A 14352-nucleotide genomic window follows, 5' to 3' on the forward strand; every position below is an offset into this window, starting at 1 on the left:
CAGCGAGAAATGCGGTACGGCCCCGAACTCAACAACCACGCACGGTGGCAACGCACTAACATCCACAAAAAAACAAAAAACAGAACAAATCCTTAAAGAAAAACACGGCGGCAGGGTGTGGCTGTGTGTGTGGCGCTGCGGGTGTCTGCCAGCCCTGGCCGCAAAGAAAACAAAACAAAAGGAAAGAAATGTGTGCTCCGCCCCACAGGCCCTCGTCGCACGCCCACACGTCACGGCTCCCTCAGCGCGCCGTTCGTCGCGGCCCCTCCTCATGCGTGCAGCAGGCGAGGCGCACAGGGCCGTCGTCATGAGCGTGTCGGTGGGTGTGCGAGTGGAGCAGTTGGGCGGGAAACACACGGCACCCCTCACAGTAATAGTGCAGAAGAAACAATTAAAAGAGGGAAGAGTAGAAAAGAAAACACGTCCATAGTGATTGCCTCAAAAGAAAAAAAAGAAAAGAGAAATGAGAGAAAAGAACAATAAAAAGTAAAAACAAACTCAAAAAACAGGGAATAAAATAAAAGAAATGAAGAACGAAATCGCTCAAACAGAAAAACAAAAAAAAAAAACGTTCAAAATATTTCAAAGCAAACAGCAAAGAAAAATTAAAAACAATTACAACAATCATAAGAGGACAAAAAAACAGAAACAGTTACGGTGCTCCGCCCATGCAGCCAGGCAGGACGGCAGCGGTGCGTGTCGTGCAAAAGAGAGCACCAACGGGCCTGCATGGGTGTGCATGCATATATACAATGGGCACATTATTGTGTGTGCTTCGTGGGGTGAGGTGAGGGCGAGAGTCCATGCAAGGGGACACACACACAGAGAGTGAGAAGGACGAGTGTGTGTGCGGGCGGTGCACGGCTCTCTCTCCCTCACTCTCACGCGGCCACCACCGCAGCCGCAGCCGCACACGCAACAACAAGAAGAAGAAGCAAAAGAGGGGAGGTGGTGTGGGAGGCCGCGGTGCTGCCGTCACTGTCGCCAGTCGTCGCCGTTGTAGTTTTCATGGCTGTGGCTTCGACTGGTCTTTCCTTCGGATTGGCATCTTTATTTTCATTTTGTTTTCCCTCTGCTGTCCCTGCAACATCAGCTGCTGGGTCACTGTTCGGGATGCCCTCTTCAGTGCTCTTGTCAGCTTGATTATTGGCGGCACCACCGTTTGCCATGAGTGATGGTGTCCTGAATTCTGCATTGTCGTCCTGGACGTATTGTAGCAGTTGTATGGGCCGTAAATTCACAGTGCTGGAATGTCCATTCATTGTTGCTGGTGGTGGCGGTGGTGTTGCCGTTTGTATTTCTGCGTCCTTGGCTTGACTTCCACGTGTCTCTGTTGGTGCCTCATGACTTGCATTTTTTTTGTCTGCTGTTTTTTCTGGTTCTTCTTTCAGCACCAATTCAGTACAGTCATATTTACTGAAGAGATTGTTTTCTTCCGTCGGTGTCTTTTTGTAGGATTCATTTCTCTCGGAAGTATTCTCCAATTTGTGTATTTTAATACCCTCAGTGCCAGGGCTGCGAGAAGAAGAAGAGGATTCAACAGTTTTTAGTTTTTCGGGATCACGTACACTTTGATTGTGTGTATGGCTAGTACGTTTTCCATCATTTGCATCTACCGGTCTCGACATCCCCTCCTGTTCCCCTGCACCTGATCGTCCGAGATTCAGCGGTTTTTTTGTTGGTGGCTGAACTGCGACACCGTCATTTCCTTCTAAACCAGCCACCCCACTGCCCTTCGTATTATTTCCCAATTTGTTATCCTCCAAATTCTCCAGTGGGGCTGTAACATTCATTTCTTGTTCACCTTCCGCAGCTTCAACCGCCTTTATTGATGCCATTCGAGTGGATAACAACCCGCAGTCCGCCTTCAGAGACACGCCGTCATCGCCACCATTACTCGTGTGCCTCAAACCGTTCCCTCCACCCTCACCGCAGTAATCCTCCATCGCGTGTCCAAAAACCGCACCACACCACAGCACGCAGAGGGCACACACCAGCAGCACACGGCCAGTCATCATCATCGCCATCACTCCTGTCACTTGCGTGTAGCCTTCAGCACAAAATAACAACACGTCAACGCAGAGTGAAAGCAAAAAGGAAAAAGACAATCAGCAGCAGCAGCACGCACCGTCCCATCCAGCAATGAGGGTCACGCACCACAACAACAATTAGGTGGACGCGGTTCAACAACAATCAAAAAAAACAAAAAAGAATTAATCCCCTCCCGTACACCGTTCCTCATACTCACACAGTCACTACAACTGTTATTCCCTCTCCTCAGACCCTCACAGGCACGCCATGCTCACTCCAGCACGCGCCCCTCCAGCGCAGGCCTCGGGATCGTCGGGCCCTCCCAGCGCACGCAGCCGTCATGCACTCCCGCTGCGCCGCAAAGTACGCCACTTCCTCCCTCAGTCAAGCAGCTCCGTGTCCGCCACGTCCCTCACAATCGCCGGCATGCCACCACCGCGCGTAACACACACAGCGCCACAATGTCGTGCCGCCTCTCCTCAAAAATTATGAGCGCAACGCCCAACAAGTACTGGCGCACGTGCTCCATGCGCTGCAAACACACACCAGTCAGGTTGGCCGTCATGCGCTACATCTCGTTGTCCTTGTGGTTGGAGCGGACCTCCCATCCTCTCAATCCACGACCTGGGTGCTGCGAGAGGCTGCCGAGTGGTTCCACGTGTGTGGAAGAAGCAAATGTAAGAAAACAACGGCCACCCTCACACATCTCCGCTCCCTCCACTCATCCGCACGGAAGGGCGGTGTCATGGGGAAGAGAAACCCAACGCACAGCACGCGCACAAGGGCACATGGAATAGCAACGCCATCTACGTCGAACCGCAGTAAAGAGCCATGCGCACAGCACACACACGGCGGCAACAAGAGGGACGGGATGTATACAAGTACAAACCGCAGTCCTTCACTTCTCCCTTCCCCGACGGATTGGCGTCCCACACTCACAGTGAGGCACGGCGCACACCATCCGCTCCCTCCATGTGCACTCAGCAGGCCGGCGCCCAGTCACCCTCGTGCCATCGCAATGGGGAGCACAAAAAATTGTCGTAGCGGACCATCGGTGCCCCTAGCAGGGAAGAAGAAAGAATAAATGAAGGCATGTCAACAGCACGGCCAGCAGAGGGACACTCAAAGGGACACGGAGACACAAAGTGACAGCAGATACGGTAAATACAGAAACAGACAGCAGGAATTTAAGGAAACAAAAAAAAGATGAGGGTCCGGGATAACTCCCAAAATTAAAAGAAAAAAATGAAGTAAAAATTGATTTGGCGGGACTTTTATTTCATGGACCGAGCATCACAAGACGACCAACCGTGTGATCGTGTATATAAATATTGCCCGCACGAAAAATGGAAGCAAAAAAAAACAGATCTTGCTGTTCCACCAGCCCACACAACATCCCTCACATTTCATGCGGCATCCGGCCTGTTCTTCCAATCCTCCTTTCGTGCAGTCCGTGGGAGACACAGCCGCAGGGCCGGCACCGCGTGTGGGCAACAACAAAAGCAAAAAAAAAGGGGGAACACTTCACCCATGACAGTGCGCAGCAACCGAAAATTACAAAAAGAAAAAACGACAGTACTTACTACTTTGGCTAAATTAAGTAAAAAAATATTAAAAAGTAAAAACATCAACAAAATAAACGAACAGTAAAACTAACAAAAACGGTGGTATAAAAAAGCGCGGGCAATGCGGCACGTATTCTCCGTGAGGAGTCGCAGATCCCCACTCCGTGGCTCACAGACTGCCATGACCCAAATACAATCCCAGAAGAAGCAGCAACACACAAGACACGCGCACATGCACAGTGTTGTTACCGCTTAAATCACGCAGTGTCAATTTCACTTCGTTGAGAGAGGGCGAGGCGGTCGTCGGGACTCACGCCGCTCCAGACACTGCGAGGTGACTGTTTTTAGTGGGATTCGTGTCCAGGGGCGTTGTGCCCATTCATTTCTCTTCTGTAATATCCTCAGCAATGTGCTCCCTGACGCTGTCAACCACTCGAATCTTCTCGGGCAGTGTCGTAGCCGCTTCCCTCGTCGGAGCGGGGACCCTGTCCTTGAGTGCACGCATCGCAGTGGAATTCAGTGGGCGGTTGTACAGAAAGACGTCCGTCAGCTTCACATGAGATTCGTGCCCACCGCACACGCCAAAGCAAAACCTCAGTACCTCAGGTGGCCTCCCGCCTGCTAACAGCACCTCTTCCGCCCCAAGCGACCGACCATCAATGTGCACAGAGGTCTTGTTGCCTTGCAGCATGAGTGCCACTTGGTATTCTTCCTTCGGCACCCAAGTGCTGCTCCGTGTTGTTGTCTTGCCTTCGATCGACGTGTACCACGTTTTATTGTGGCTACACGACAGTCCCACAGTATGATTGGACTCAGTGTTCGCCAGCATCGCAGTCAGTGGAAGAGCGTTCCCATTCGGAGCCTATTCGATGGTCACCGACGCCAAAAGTGTAAGGTCGTGGCTCAAAAATACATGACGCACTTTATCACCCCGAGTGTTCACGGGCCATATTGCCCTGCACTCAAGTCGCGTCACTTGTAACCCATCGTTTTCCTTCACTGCATTCCTCCACCATCGCATGCAGGCAAGGTACTCGTCGTTCCACGTGTCATCACTGGCCGCATCGGACAAAACTGCCACCAGACTCGTCGTGGGTATAGAAAAGTTGGAAAATAAAATGTCCTTTTGCGACCAATTACTGAGGAAGGACTTGATTGCACTCAGTTCCTCCGTCAGGCGGGAAAGTGAGATGACACGGCCCTCACCGTTGCCCCTCCGTCGTAAAAGATACAGATTGCCATCAGAGTGCAGCAAGTTGCTTGAGAGCGTTCAATTCGCAGCACTGTCCATGGCAACCGGTCCAACAGAAAAAGTGCGGTTGCTGTCCGTCACCCAAAGGCAGAGCGCAGTGGCCCTTTTCTTCCCCGAGGCATACCTTCTCTGAGTGCACAGTGTGACCCTCCTTCCCTCAATGGTCGCGGTGATGAGGGCATCCACACGCAGGCTTTCTTTCTGAGAGACTCCCGATCGTGCGTTGACCCACACGGCTGAGAGTGTCCCGATGGCCTCCGTCCACGCTGTCCCCATGTCACGCGACGCCTACACCCTCTCGCCGCTCTCGCAGTCAACAATCATGAGAAGTGATCCCTCCCATTCGGTGACGCGGGGTTAAGGCATTCCGCAGAGGAAGTTTCCTCAGAGAGCGCCCAGGCACTGCCGTTGTAAGTCGAGCAAATGATCATGGAGCAAACATCTTCCGCTTCATCCTTCACCATCAGAGGAAACACAAGCGTGCCATCCTCCATCACAACACCTGAGCCACCAGAAGCAATAAACTCCGTCCAGTCACCTTCGTGAGAAGCAGAAGAGATCCGTTTCGGGAGTGGTTTGGGGTCGCCCCATTCGATCCGTCCACTCCGCTTGCCACCCGTGGGATTCGTGACATCACCCACAAACAGCTTCAGCTCCAAGCCGCCATCTCTCCAGCACCCACCCTCGTAGGACACATCAGAGCCTCCCGCAGGAGGAAAAACTCCGTGGCCCTTCGTGATTGTTGTGCGGCGGAGAACAACACCCAAACTCTCCTCTCCCTCCGCTGCACCAACCACAGTGTGTGCCCTCCATGCATCCTTTTATTGACCTCGCCAACAGCAGTGGACCAATTCCACTCAGAGTCGATGTACCCCGCAACAAAAGCAGAAGAAAAGGGCTTACTTAATTGACCACCTTGATATTCGGCATCCATGTGACCCTCGGCGAAAGCACCAATTACTCCACCAGCACTGACGAGGGAGGGTGAAGCAATTCAATCCCTCGTCGTAACTGGAACAATCCCACCCTTCGGCTGCACCAGCGTCGTCTGCGGTACAAATAGATCGATTCCATGCAATAACTCAACATTTATTAAACCACTCATTGCATCATCAATGGGATCCCCTTGCGGCTCGGTGACAGGCGTGGGCCTTCTTCCGGGAGGTGCCGGGGTCACTTTTGTGTTCCGAACAAAGGCAAACTCAGGCCTCGTCACGGACGTGTTGGTCGCCGTGTTGGATGCGGGACTCCGATCAGCGGTGTTGGGTGCGTCAGCCGCCGCAGACTGTCGCCAATCCTCGTTCTGACGTGACGGCTCAGCATTCAATTGCGGTGCAGTTGTCTCGCCAGATTTTGTGTCATCCCTCCCTTCACGGGGTGGCGGCAACTGACAGATGCCCGTACGGTCAGCATCGCCGCTCCGTGCAGGCGGATGGATGGTTCCATCGGGGGAAATAGACGCCACCACAATTCATAAGGGCCGGCGTATTTATGTGCCATCACATTCATCGTGAAGGCAACGGTGGTCTCTTCCTCTTTCCTTGCACAGCTGGCAGCACAGTTGCTACATTTGTGCACCGCATTGGCCACATGGCACACAGCACCCAGCTCACCATTCCTGCCATGCATGCGCACATCAAAGCCACTGAACGTATAATTCTCACACTGAGCCTCAGCACCGGCAGCAGAACACTTCTTCCACGCCCACACACACACGCGATAGCTCAGGCTGCCGTCACTCGGAGCACACGAAACATCCACCGGCACAACCACCGCATCCGCATCACCAGATACATCTCCAGGACTCCCAGCAGCACGCAGACGGAATTTCAGCAGCACAAGAGCACAAGGACCAACACGGCGCCGCACCGTCACCGCCGCAGTCAACATCGCCCGTAGTGGAGTCGCCGGTGTCAGTCAGCTGATCGGTGAGACGGAAGGAAAAGAATGGAACGAGAGGGAGAGGGACGGAGCACAGCGGATACAGCGAGAGAGCGCAGACAACATGAGGAGAGGGCAGCAGGCCCAGCCGCACAGTCCACACACCACGAGACGGCATCCACGCAAGGAAGGCACACAACGCCAGCAGCCACCCACCATGCAGGAGGAGAAGACATCCACCACCATCTCCCCCAGCTCATTCCCGCAGCCCCAGGGAAATGGCAAAAACCCGCGGCCACCACACAACGCACACGGAGCAAGCGAACCCTCATCCATCCATCACACGGCAACAAAATTTCCTGCCATCCCGCCATCAATGGGACACGGAGCCCAACTCAGCGCAGTCACACGCGGTGCATCACACCCGCAGGAAAATAGACTCGGGGTGCGCTCCCTCTCTCCCCTCCTCCTCATGGCCACGGAAGAAGACAACAGCCGCCACACGCAACTGCCAGCATGCACTACACAAGGTGCATTCAAATCCACTGCAATGTGCATCTTGTGTGTGTGGTTGTGTGTGCCTGCAGAGACACAAAGCAAAGAAGTAAAAAAGAGGGAGCAGAGTATGTGGAGGGACGCACAAAAATGTACAGCGGAGACGCACAACGGAAACAACAACAAGAAGACCGCTCAAACTCATGACTGCACTGCAGCCCAAGCAGTGGCAATCCACACAATATTTATTGAAAACAAAAAAACGTCCCCCTTCGTCTTATGTAAACCCCATCACACAAAATAATTATAAATGAAAAAGAAATCGTCCATTACTGCTCCACACAAATTTTAAAACAAAATAAAAATCGCCTGGCTGCCGTGTGGCCACACCAAACTGTCCGCATTTATTTTGCCCGCAAAAGAAAATTAAAAGATATTTAAATGTCTTTCAACCGTCCGACCCTCCGTGTGTCCGCACATCGTTTATATTTCATGGGGTCATCCGCGTGTTGCTGCTCCCCTCAGCCCTCTCATCGGCGCGTGAGTGCGGCCCGCAGAGCACAGTCACTCGTGTGTGTGGGGACTGAGAGAAGCACGCAGACATGACGGCAGTCGCGTCACTCCATCGGGAGAGTGAGCGCAGCAAAAGAAAAAGAAATCATCGGAGGGGAGAGAAATGCTCACGAGGCCGACACCGAAGGGTGCGCCACCGCATGAAATAAACACGAGAAGCAAAACAAATCCTTAAAGAAAAACACGGCGGCAGGGTGTGGCTGTGTGTGTGGCGCTGCGGGTGTCCGCCAGCCCTGACCGCAAAGAAAACAAAACAAGAGGGAAGAAATGTGTGCTCCGCCCCACAGGCCCTCGTCGCACGCCCACACGTCACGGCTCCCTCAGCGCGCCGTTCGTCGCGGCCCCTCCTCGTGCGTGCAGCAGGCGAGGCGCACAGGGCCGTCGTCATGAGCGTGTCGGTGGGTGTGCGAGTGGAGCGGTTGGGCGGGAACACACGGCACCCCTCACAGGAAGAGTGCAGCAACAAACAATTAAAAGAGGGAAGAGTAGAAAAGAAAAAAACGTCCATAGTGATTGCCCAAAAAGCAAAAAAGCAAAAAAGAAATGGGGATATAAAACGCACAGCAAACAGGGAAAGTAAAAAAGGTTATTAAAGAAGATAAATTAATTGCCGTGTGTGTCGGTGCAGGGGAGGTCGCAGGTGTCCCACGCGGCAGCCAGTCACTCCTCACAGAGCCGCAAACACCCACAGTCCCAACAGAAGAAGAAGCAGCAGTCCGCTCCCACGCACAGTGCCGGCATCGCTGTTATTCCCCTGCGACACATTTCCGAGGCTGCTGCTGAGTGCCGCAGCCTTTACTTCGCCGTCCCGTGCATGGAGCTCTTCCTGCTGCACATCCGTCCCTCCCACCCTCTCCCCATTCGCATCAGAGCTCACGCTCACCTCAGTAGTTTGTTGTGATCCATCTCCCTGAACCGTTTCTCCACCCACTGTCACCACAACTTTGTCACCACCAGACGAGGAAGTGCCATCCGCATTTTTGTTTCCACTGGGAGAGGTTCCAGATGTCGGCTGCTTTACGGGCTCCTGTCCTGAAGAAGCTGCGGCGGTAGACGTCGCTGGTGTGGATGCGCCGCCAGCTCCGGCACCATTGCTCCCTTTCGGCTGTCCTTGCTCCGACGGCGGTTGCCCGGCAGAATTGGACTGGGTAACGGTTCCCTGCACAGGTGATCCACTTAACGCTGGTGAAAGAGGAGATGTTGTCGATGTCTTCGGAACTTCCGGCTTCGGATTAGTAATTTTATTTTTGACGAGCTCAGCAATCTCCCCGGAACTTAACGGACGGTTATACAGCAATACGTTCGTCACAGTCACAGACACACCTTCTTGATTCCCTGCGCCGCTTCCATCCCCTCCAATGTAGAAGTGAGAGATCCCTTTAGACCCTTCAATATCCTTCAAATCTAATTGCGCATTCCCCACAAGTGTATCATGGACGTAGGCCGAGCACTGTTTTTCGTTCTGTAGCACAATGGCCACTTGGTGTGTTGTCCCTGGCTCCAAAGGGCTGCTGTGCTCCGTGGTCCTTGGGCCACTGCACAACACTGCCCAGTTCCCTTTTTTGTTGCTGTACGACAGTCCAAAAACTTTGTTTTCTCCTTGGCCTTCCCAACGCGCACCCATCAATGGAATATTACCCTCCTGCGGCTCACCGTCAATGGACACCGTCGCCACAAGAGTGAAGTTGTAGTTCGCAAAGTGGTACAGCTGGTTCACCCCTTGCTTGCCAACGGGCCACTCCGCCCACGCTCCCTGGAACTTCACACTGCCTTCATGCAATTTTGCTTTCTTACCCCCAACATCATTATTCTTCACTGTGGCGTTCACCCCGAGGTACTCGTCCCTCCATGTGTTCTCAGAGAAGTTGCCGGACAAAAAGCCAACCAGCCCATCCGTGATCTTAAAAGTAGGACTGCAGGCATTGCCAGGTGAGGGACTCTCAGCACTTTTTGAAGGGCACAGCTTGGAGACACGGTCGTCCACTTCCTTCCACGTCGACAGCACATCCTTCACATGCTGTAGCTGCGCAGTCAGAGGCAAATAGACCATACCGGGTGATGGTTTCCCTTCCTCACCGTCCTTCTTCTCGTACAGTGCAATCAACTCATCCTTATTAGTTTCACTTCCAGCACTTTTGTACAGCAGGGAGCTGGCGGCAGCGTCATCGTCATCGGATACCGGCCCAATATCAACAATGTGCGTATTGTCCGTCAGCCAAAGATGGAGGTTTCCCTTTCCATTGCCCGTTTCTTTTTTACCAGCCTCCTTGGGATAAACCGGCAGAGTGACGAGCATCACATTTCTGTTATTATCAACACCGTCAATCGTCGCTGTGATGAACCCGCTTCTAACGACCTTCACTTCTTCGCCCTGTTTGTTGCCCCACACGCGCGAGAGTGTCCCGAGTGCCTCCGTCCACGACTCCCCCTTGTCACCGATCTCGTACACCCTGCGGCGGCCATCGTCACACGCAGTCATCATGATGAGTTTTTTGTCCTTCTCCCCCCACTCCACAACGGAGGGATCACTGCAGCCACTGTCAGGAACCTCCTTCGACAGCGTCCAACTCGCAGCGTTATCGGAGGTGTATATGAGTAACGAAACGGCCTTTTCATCCTTTGTTGCTTCACCCTTCTTGTTCCCCTTCTTCGTGACTTGCACTGGGAACAAGAGAGTTCTGTCTTTCGTCTCAATACCCGATCCACCACCGCCAATCAGTCCTGTCCACGATTCTAGTTGCTCGCCAACAGATGCCCGCGGGACATCGGTGGTATCTTTCCAATGGATTCTTTTCTCGCCGCCACTTCCGTCACTGACGTTCCCTCGCAGCAGCAATAATCCCCAGTCATCGGCACCTCTATTCTCACCAGCAGCTGTCTGGCTGTATTTCCCAACAAGCATGTAAATATCATTTCCCTTCACAACTGTTGTTGGTCGACTCACATCCACTTTCTTCTTCTCGCCTTGGGAAACGCCCTTCTCCAAAACTTTTGTCCCCTTTTCGGCATCCTTAGGAAATTCCTCCTTCGATTCTTTACCCTTATCCATCGTGAGTAGTTGGGATGCAATGCCAATAAAAGTGTTATCCTCAGCATCCTCTTTCCCGCACTGCGCCTCGGCAACGGCAAACACGTCACTCCCCACTTTTAGAAGGCCGGGAACACCCAAAGATTTCAAACTTAAACCATCGTCATTGGCGTTCTTCCATTCAAACTTTGAAACCGTTGACTCCTTCACCTCAGCTTCCGCAGCCACACCAGTGTTGCAGCACATCATCACAACAATGAGAAGCAGCACCGCAGAGTAGAGGAGATGCCGGGACATGTTGGGCCTCTGCGGCTCACTCTCTCCTCCTTCCCTCCTCCTCCCGCTGGATCCGGTCACGCGGCGACGGTTGTGTGTGCGGGGTGCCTTGACAGCAGCAACACGTGAGAGCATATAAATACGTGTGGGCGGTGTGTGTGCTGTTGGTCCTTTCAGTGCCTTCGAATTTCACAGTAGCGATTAGCTTTTAGCCTTACTTCCTTTCCTTTGTGTGTGAGAAAGAAGAGAGAAAATGGAGTGAAACAGTGGGCACCGCCGCCCATCCACAGTGAGTGGCACCATCATCCCCAACGCAGTCACTCCCAACAACAACAACTCACGCGCACAGACACACGGAACGAGAAGGAAGAACAGTGCAAAGAGAACACACAACGACTGTTGCCACCAGCAGGAGCCACGACGGGTGCTTCTGCCACGCGTCAGCGCACACCGAGCTACGTCGACACACAAACCAATCAGCGAGATGCAGAAGGGTACAACTGCCCTTCGCAACACCAACGCGCCATCGCCAGTCGTTTTACTGTTGTCTCTCCCCGCACCCTCCATCGCACATCGCCCCGCACAGCCGGAGAATCCTCCGTCGCTGTATGAACAGCGAGAGGAACACGTCGGCACGTGCAGCTGCCGGGTGAATCCATAAGCATATCTCCCAGGCACCTTTAATGCCGCGCCGCCCACGGGCAGCACGCCAAGAAAATCACGCTCACAGCACGGCAAAAAAATAAAATCGCAGTCTTCCGTCATCCCTCCTCGAAAGGGCCGCCGCTGCCAAAATCTTGTGCGTGTGCGCGTTCTCATCATTCACGCCGCTCCACAGCGTGTGCATGTGTTTGTGTGTTTGTCAGCGCTTATACATGCAGAGCAGCTGTGCGCCACAAGAGAGTCTGAAAAAAGCAACGGCAGAGAGAGGCAGATAGCACACACGCAAATTACTCATATCATCGCACACACACACACACACACACGCAGCCGCGGAATGGGTGCACTCAACCACAAAATCAAAAAGGAAAACAAAACAAAAAGCCGAACCGTGGGACGACCAGCGCACACACACTCTCATTACTCCCGTAAAGCAAAACACACACACAGAGGGAGAGAGAGAGAGGTCGCCCACTCAATGCAATAAAAACAAAACAGAAACAGTTACGGTGCTCCGCCCATGCAGCCAGGCAGGACGGCAGCGGTGCGTGTCGTGCAAAAGAGAGCACCAACGGGCCTGCATGGGTGTGCATGCATATATACAATGGGCACATTATTGTGTGTGCCTCGTGGGGTGAGGTGAGGGCGAGAGTCCATGCAAGGGGACAAACACACAGAGAGAAGGAAGAGTGTGTGTGCGGGCGGTGCACGGCTCTCTCCCTCACTCTCACGCGGCCACCACCGCAGCCGCCGCCGCACAAGCAACAAGAAGAAGAAGCAAAAGAGGGGAGGTGGTGTGGGAGACCGCGGTGCTGCTGTCATTTTCGGCAGGTGTCACCGTATGATTTGTGTTGGCGGTGACTGTTGAATGTGGTGCTGCATCATTCATTTTGACGGTGCTGCTCGCATTTTCTTCGGGCGGCTGCATGGAAGTTGTTTGAGTGGTAGCGGTCGGTGCGGCTGTGGAAGTTTCCAAGGGTTGTTCCAAGGAAGGAGTGACATTTTCAGGCTCCTGCCCCTCTTCTGACGGTGCGGCAACAAGAGTTTCAGCACGCCTCGAATCATCTTCTGTGCGCTCCCCACTATTACGGCTGACGACATCGTCGTTACCCGAATGAGATGGCGGATCATTACTCTGTTGATTTTCAATTGATACATCCTTATTGTCCTCTTGACTGGGTGAAATCCCAGGTTTCCCTGGTTGACCGTCGGGTGTTCCATCTTGCCGTCCTTCGCCCGATGATTGTGAATGTGTTGATGGAACCGTATGTTCGGGGTCGGATTGTGGCTGCTCCGTTGGTGATTCAGGCTCTAAAGCAGCTTGCAATTGCGGGGACCCGGCTGCGGAATTCCCAACGTTGTCCAGCCGTGATTGCTGTAAGGAAACCACTTCCGCCTCACCGGTCACCGTATGACCGCTGGCATTGCCGGTAACTCCAGAACCACTAGCAGGATTATTGCCGGCTTGAGACGCACCACCCGGAGGATCTTGAGTTGTTTCAGAACATCCACCACCGCCGGCACCGCACCACAGCACGCAGAGGGCACACACCAGCAGCACACGGCCAGTCATCATCATCGCCATCACTCCTGTCACTTGCGTGCAGCCTTCAGCACAAACTAACAACACGTCAACGCAAAGTGAAATGAAAAGGAGAGACGAGTCACAGTGACACGCACCGTCCCATCCAGCAACGAGAGTCACGCACCGCCAACAACAATTTGGTTGACGCGGTTCAAAAGCAAAAAAACAAAAAAGAATTAATCCTCGCCCGTGCACCGCTCCTCACACTCCCATGATGTCACTATTACTGTTATTCCCTCTCCTCAGGCCCTCACAGGCACGCCACGCTCACTCCAGCACGCGCCCCTCCAGCACAGGCCTGGGGATCGTCGGGCCCTCCCAGCACACGCAGCCGTCATGCGCTCCCGCCGCGCCGCAACGTACGCCACCTCCTCCCTCAGTCAAGCAGCTCCGTGTCCACCACGTCCCTCACGATCGTCGCCATGCCACGGCCGCGCACAACACACACAGCGCCAAAATGTCGTGCCGCCACTCTGCCCCAATCATGAGCACAACGCACAACGCGTAATGGCGCACGTTTGCCATGCGCTGCAAACACCCGCGGATCAGCCTCATCGTCACGCACTACATCTCGTTGTCCTTGTGGTTGGAGCGGACCTCCCATCCTCTCAATCCACGACCTGGGTGCTGCGAGAGGCTGCCGAGTGGTTCCACGTGTGTGGAAGAAGCAAATGTAAGAAAACAACGGCCACCCTCACACATCTCCGCTCCCTCCACTCATCCGCACGGAAGGGCGGTGTCATGGGGAAGAGAAACCCAACGCACAGCACGCGCACAAGGGCACATGGAATAGCAACGCCATCTACGTCGAACCGCAGTAAAGAGCCATGCGCACAGCACACACACGGCGGCAACAAGAGGGACGGGATGTATACAAGTACAAACCGCAGTCCTTCACTTCTCCCTTCCCCGACGGATTGGCGTCCCACACTCACAGTGAGGCACGGCGCACACCATCCGCTCCCTCCATGTGCACTCAGCAGGCCGGCGCCCAGTCACCCTCGTG

At 53.7% G+C, this 14352-nt stretch overlaps 3 protein-coding genes and 1 pseudogene across 3 annotated transcripts, besides 3 other annotated features; all 4 read right to left on the reverse strand.

Moving 5' to 3' along the window:
* Positions 1-14352: part of a sequence feature (areas not merged during assembly with more than two copies in the genome that could not be assigned to a particular haplotype) that runs on past both edges of the window.
* Positions 441-651: a sequence feature (A-rich).
* Tc00.1047053510483.20 (mucin-associated surface protein (MASP), putative) lies at positions 882-2027 on the reverse strand (the record flags this gene model as incomplete). The annotated part of the gene is made up of 1 exon (XM_815364.1): positions 882-2027. The coding sequence occupies one exon, from the start codon at positions 2025-2027 to the stop codon at positions 882-884; it is 1146 nt and encodes a 381-aa protein (XP_820457.1).
* Positions 3976-5952, reverse strand: Tc00.1047053510483.30 (annotated as a pseudogene).
* On the reverse strand, positions 8465-11236 carry Tc00.1047053510483.60 (trans-sialidase, putative; the record flags this gene model as incomplete). The annotated part of the gene is made up of 1 exon (XM_815365.1): positions 8465-11236. The coding sequence occupies one exon, from the start codon at positions 11234-11236 to the stop codon at positions 8465-8467; it is 2772 nt and encodes a 923-aa protein (XP_820458.1).
* Positions 12067-12090: a microsatellite.
* Tc00.1047053510483.70 (mucin-associated surface protein (MASP), putative) lies at positions 12489-13346 on the reverse strand (the record flags this gene model as incomplete). Its single annotated transcript, XM_815366.1, has 1 exon — positions 12489-13346. One exon carries the CDS (start codon positions 13344-13346, stop codon positions 12489-12491), a length of 858 nt encoding a protein of 285 aa, XP_820459.1.

The sequence above is a fragment of the Trypanosoma cruzi genome, genomic scaffold (genome assembly GCF_000209065.1).
Source record: "Trypanosoma cruzi strain CL Brener 1047053516763 genomic scaffold, whole genome shotgun sequence".
Classification (NCBI taxonomy): domain Eukaryota; phylum Euglenozoa; class Kinetoplastea; order Trypanosomatida; family Trypanosomatidae; genus Trypanosoma; species Trypanosoma cruzi.